At 30.8% G+C, this 6,271-nt stretch overlaps 1 protein-coding gene across 1 annotated transcript; it reads right to left on the reverse strand.

Moving 5' to 3' along the window:
• Positions 1-3,035: 3,035 nt before the first annotated feature.
• On the reverse strand, positions 3,036-4,572 carry LOC133688608 (FCS-Like Zinc finger 1-like). Its single transcript, XM_062108153.1, has 2 exons — positions 4,050-4,572; positions 3,036-3,670 (listed from the first exon to the last, which is right to left on the reverse strand). Exons 1-2 carry the CDS (start codon positions 4,334-4,336, stop codon positions 3,484-3,486), a joined length of 474 nt encoding a protein of 157 aa, XP_061964137.1. The 5' UTR covers positions 4,337-4,572; the 3' UTR covers positions 3,036-3,483.
• Positions 4,573-6,271: the final 1,699 nt, after the last annotated feature.

A 6,271-nucleotide genomic window follows, 5' to 3' on the forward strand; every position in this document is an offset into this window, starting at 1 on the left:
TTTATTGCTATAGCTATATCAACCCTGGTAATGAATAATCTTTCAATAATGGATGCAGGCATATGAGATAAAATAAAATTGTATTACAAGTATAAAATATCATATGATAAAACATGGGTTGCAAAACAGAAGGTGATAGAACATCTTCTTGGTTCACATAAGGAGTTATTTAAAAAATTATCTAGGTTGTTATTGGCAATAAAGGAATCAAATCCTGAAACAAGTGTTGATTGGACACACAAATGATATCTTGATGATAAACAATAATTATTGCGAGATTATTTTTTTTGGACATTGTATTGAAGGTTTCAAGTACTATAAACCACTTATTAGTGTTAATGATACATATTTGTTTGGGTGATATAATGAGAAGTTATTGATTGCAGCTACTTTTGATGCAAATAATAAGATATTCCCACCAGCTTTTGCAATTGTTAATGAAGAAAATAATGACAATTGAAAATGGTTTTTGCTTTGCTTACGAAGATACATTATAAAAAATATTTAATGAGGATGCGTTATGAACCTTTTACGCACAAATTTGATTTGTGGTATGAAAAAAATATGTAACATGAACCCAACATATAAAGAATGGGTTGAAAGGGAGCCAAAAGAAAAATAAGCTTTATGCTATGGTGGTGGTTACTGATATGGTAATATGACAACTAATCTTTCAGAATTATTTAATCATGTTTTAAAAAATGCTCGTGCAATGCTTATTTTTGATCCAATGCAATTAATATTTTATAAATGTAATAGTTATTTGGTCAAGTAGAGACGTGAATCTAGTGATGTCTTTTAAAATGGAGTAATTTAGCCCCCAACAATTTAGATTAAATTAATAATGAGCATAGACAGACCAGGAGATCATACTACAATGTTATTTTGACTCCGAGTAACAAGTTTTCCAAGTCAACACCCTATTAAATCAAGTGTTATGAAAAAAGTCAGGCGAGTAGTCAAATTGAATGATCGAACATGTATAAATGATAAACAACAAACATTTTATCATCCATGTTCACATGTTCTTGCATGTTATACCGAGCATCACTTGAACTTCACACAGTTTGTTGATGATTATTACACGGTTCAAAACTATATGTTAGTATATGGAATGTTATTTTGTCCATTACCGAAAGAGTTATAATAGACTGATTACACTGGATCTCGAGCTGGAGTAGATTCATATAGATGAAAATTAGAACATGGTCGACAGATGTCAACTTATTTTCATAACGAGATGGATGCAAAAGAAGGTCATGCATATTATAGGTGTAGTGTATACAATGACACATGATATAATAGAAAAACATATCATAATCGACAACGTATGTATAACAATTTGTTAGGTTATGTTATGATATAATATGATATTTTTTTAAGCATATTAAATTTATATAATTTCACACTAATCATAGATACTATTACACAGGATGCTATACACTCGCGGTGGTAGATCGTCTACTCATATTAGGCATGGAGAAAATGCTTATGATATTCATGTAGAGCATGAGCATGAGCCTGCTGAGTATTAGTCACAGTATATGCCTACCAGACCAGTTGACACTTCTATCCTGCGACTTCAATCGGATGATGTATTTGTTGGTATTGTAAGAATATTTAATTTTAATATATTTTAAATTTGTGTTGTATTTGATTATCATTAAATTTTGCATTTTCAATAATTATAATTTAAGTTGTTATGCAAAAGAAAACCATTATTTACTGTCATATATAAAGGTGGATGCGACTGCATGAGTGAGTTCAACCATATGTGGTCTAGGCAGGGTTTTTGTATATTAGTTGTCTTGACGACTTCAAGCTTGACCAAGGCTTGATCCATGCATTAATTAAGCGATGAGATGTGAGACACATACGTTTCATATTAGACATGAAGAGATGACATTAGCATTACAAGATATGATGGTTTTGCTTGGATTGTTTATTGATAGATGAGCAGTCACATCTATTGGTGTTTGTAATATGATTATGTTATACGAGCGATCATTTGGATTAGCACCCACTCCTTCTGAGTTAAAAAGGGTAACATCCAGTTGTGCTACCGATGAATCTAGATCATCCAGAAGCAACATAGACATAGATAGACGAGTTATGCTTATATATTTTGGGATATATATATATATATATTATTGTTTTGCATTCCTGAGTCTACTTGTGATTATAAAATATGAAAATACATTAATTTTAGTTAGAATTTGTTGATTGAAGTTATTGTGATTTTTTACATATTTTTTATAAAAAACACAAAATCTTAGATACAGTTCATATATAAAGGAAACTATACCAAAAATTTGATAAAATTATAAAATAAATCTAGCTCTTTAAAATTATATAGTAAATAAATTTTTGGAATAATAAAAATTATAATTTTATAAATTTTTTCAAGCTTAAAATATAAAAATAACTGAAAATGGTCTCTTTGAGATCAAAATCTAGGTTCAGAACCACAACATATATCAAAATGTCATGGTTTTGAAAAAGTTATGTTTCCAAACCATGATATCCTCGTACCGTGTTATTTCACCAAAACCTTTTCATCCTATACTATTTTACCATTTATTTTTATTTTAGATGCTGATTACCCAATTTATACCCAATTTATCCCAAATCAGATTGGTTAAAAAAAATAATCTTTAAAAACCTCAACACTAACAAATATAACAAATATTGACAAGTAACTAAAAATATAGAAGGAATAGAACACTCTAAAGTCTAAAATTGCATTCCAACAACGATTGATAATAATTTTTTATTAAAATTATTTTTTATATATTTTTAGATTTAATATCAAAATTAATTTTTTAAAAATAAAATAACAAATAACACTTTATTCGTTAGAAAGCCACCTTTCCGTTTTTGAAATTCCACTACTGGGCCACTTACAGCTCCGACTTACCAGGAAACCATCTCCCCTCTATCTCTCTGTCAAACTTCGATGACCATTAAAAGACACGAACCAACTCCAATAAAAGCTACAAAGTAATCACACAAAAAGATCTAAAAGAGGCACAGACTGACAGAGAAGAACTAAAAAAGAGATTTACTTGTCATCATCAGCCTTCGCTGTTCAAGCGTGACTCCATTAGCACCAAAAACCTCCCCACTCCCTTACAAAAAAGACAAGAGAGAAAGCACTCCACAAGGCCAGATCAGGATCTACAGCCCATTACACTCTTTCTCACGTAGTAATTCACAGCTATAGTTAACAAGGGGAAAAAAATTCCTCAAAATTGTTTCCGTTTCTCCTCGCTGGACACAAGGCCATATATAATCAAACCATACCATACATACAAGATCTTTCTCTTTGAGAGCTTTTTATATATGGACAAAAACCACCATCATATCATAGTAGTAGTATTTTCTCTTTCCTTTTCTTTTATTTTGTAGAGGAAATCTGTAGGCTCTCTGTTTTTTTTTTTTTTTCCTTTAAAGTAAGCTCCTTTTCTTTTTTCCATCTCATTTTTATGCTGCGGCAACGGTGCCTGTACGAGAAGAGTAGTCCTGAGCTTTAGTAGGAGATGTCGATTTCTTCTGGTCTTTTTTCCTTAATGCTTTCATAGACGAAGAGAGATTCCAGTTCTTTTCATTGGCTTCGTCTATATCTATTTGCTCTTGTCTGCACTCTTCACTGCAGAATGGAGTGTCCCCTCTGCAAAAACAAGTTTTACATCAGAATCCAACCCACACGTTCTAGCACCACAGATTACAGAGAAAAACCAAGATCAAAACTAGCGAACTCTAATTTCCTAAACGATCTAACAGATAAAAATAAAAGTCACTTCCATTCCTTTGGCTCACTTAGGTTTTTTTTTTTTCAAAAGTTTTACGGAAGATATTACTGTTAATATAAGGTCTCAAATATTCTTGGACCTCAATAAAGAAAGCTGTTCTTACACAACAATTGACAGATTGATCTTGTAAGTTTCATTTGGTTGATAATGAAATCCGATTCCAATCAAATTGGAAGTGAGAAAATAAAAGAAAATCAGCAGTAACTACAACTAAAAAAAGGAGGAGAAATATCTAACCTGTACATGAAGATGTCTCTGTTATCACCGAGTGGTTTCTTGCAAAGAAAACAAGCTTCCAAGAAATGGGGTTGGTGATCTTCATATCTAGAGTCACAACACCTTGCCGATCTTGGAGAAGACACCAGAGATGAAAGGTTTCTAGAACTACCTCTTCTCGCATAACAGAGTGACCTAGAGAAGAATGGGTGATGATTCCCTGAAGACCCAGCTTCCATATCTGCAAGAGAAGCTAACCCATCATCTTCATCTATGAAACAAGGCCTTCTTGAAGATGAGAACTCCATGAATAGTATTGGTATTGAAGCAATACTAATGTTTTGAGGTAATTTGCTGCTTTGAGTTTTTCTGTTGTCTTCTTCAAGTTTTCCTTCGAGAGAGAGAGAGATGAGGAGGTTTAGTAAAGAAGGAAACGAGATGGCTTTGAGGAAGGATGAGTGGGTGATGGGGAGTGGCAAGTTTTTAAAGAAAGAGAGAGAAGGGGAGAGGTATAAACAACGGCAGGCTTCGAGAATCCGTGAAGATGAATCTATTGGCTCAAAACTACCCGCATCTCCAAGTTACAGTTGATTTGATTTTTTTAGTTACAAGAGATTATGAGCTGATTGCCCCTATTTTCTCACTTAATTACACATATGTCATTGTTCTCAAACTGACTGGGCTATTGAGGAAAGTTGTTTTTGTAATTCCCGTCAAAATGAAGGGGAAGAATTCATACAATTCTTGATTTGGACCTCACCTTCCACGACCCCCGCCAGCGACCATCGTTGTAACGTCAATATTTGAGAAAGCCACGCGCGTGGATTGCGCGTTTCATTACGTTTACACCCCTCCACGGTCAAGGGCTTGTTCTTTGTACAGGCTTTCATAATCGAACAGAGGAAAGATGGAATTTTGACTGAAAACATTGCATTTTTCTTTTTTAAAAAAATACTGTGGGTATCCGGTTGAGTCGATTAATTTTTTAAAATATTATAGTTAGGTAAATATTTAGTAATTTTAAAATTAATAATACTTAAATTAACAATTTTTAAAATTAAATTTAAAATCTAACCAATTAAATTATACTTTTTAATATTATTTTTTATATAATGTGCATGTAATGGTTAACTTTTGTAACCATGAAGTTTTAATTATTTGAGCTTATCTTTATTATTTGTGTTTTGAAGAATGAATGAGCAAATGAAAGGTAACGTCAAATGAAGCACTTGTGATCTTTTTATGAATACAAGTCAAAAAAACTCGTATTTTAAATTATTAATCTTGGATTTTTATATTGTTAAAGTCAAACAAGTTGATGGGAAAATACCTCTGTATTGCTTTAAATAATTAATTTTCAAATCTAATATCTCAATTCTCTATTGCTTGGGGGTTAAGAAAGGAATTCATGTAACATAGCTTGCTATTGCAATATTTTATTTATGTAAATAATGAATTCTCCAAAACGTATATAGCGATTGTGATATTATTTAGCATGTAATGAATTCTTCAATCAGAAAAATAATATTATTGGAGGATAAAAAAAAAATATTTGACAAAAAAACAATTTATTCTAATTTTATTAGTTCTTAATCATAAAAAATCAAAAGAAATCTCAAAGATTAACTATCATCAAGATCAATTAAAAGAAGAAGGAGAAGAATTAGAAAGGTTTATTTTTAATCTCCAACCATCACTGCAATTAGCATTGTTAGCTTTTGATGTTTATATGATTTTTTAACAACATGGAGCTCGTTAGATTATTTGTTTGAAAGTGTGATACGATTGTTTTTTTAAAATATTTTTTACTTGGAAATATATCATAATAATATTTTTTTATTTTTAAAAAATTATTTTTGATATCAACAGATTAAAATGATATAAAAATATTAAAAAATATTAATTTAAAGCAAAGAAAAAAATAAAATTTAAATTTTTTTAAAAATATTTTTAAAACACAAAAATAAAAAAACTCGGTGATTGAAAAAACATTAATACCGTGGGGTTATGAAAACATAAATTTGAGGGTAATATTATATATAAGCAAATTAAACATTAAAAAATATATATTTACATTATTTCACCTCGTTTAATGAGAAGCTCATGCTATGGTAGTAAGAAATTTGAACTTCATATATTCTTGACAACACAAACATCATAGCTCTCGTACTGCCAAGGCAATTTTGTTTTTCCTTCTCCCCCCTCGAGAGAGAAAATGCAAGATCAACAATTTTAGAGAGATA

This window comes from Populus nigra, chromosome 1, assembly GCF_951802175.1.
Source record: "Populus nigra chromosome 1, ddPopNigr1.1, whole genome shotgun sequence".
Lineage (NCBI taxonomy): Eukaryota > Viridiplantae > Streptophyta > Magnoliopsida > Malpighiales > Salicaceae > Populus > Populus nigra.

Excerpts from the sequence above, each read along its gene's own strand:
- LOC133688608 (XM_062108153.1), bottom strand. The coding sequence starts at position 4,336 with ATGGAGTTCTCATCTTCAAGAAGGCCTTGTTTCATAGATGAAGATGAT. Across the intron at positions 3,671-4,049 it reads AGAGACATCTTCATGTACAG|AGGGGACACTCCATTCTGCA; the intron begins GTTAGATATTTC and ends TTGTTTTTGCAG.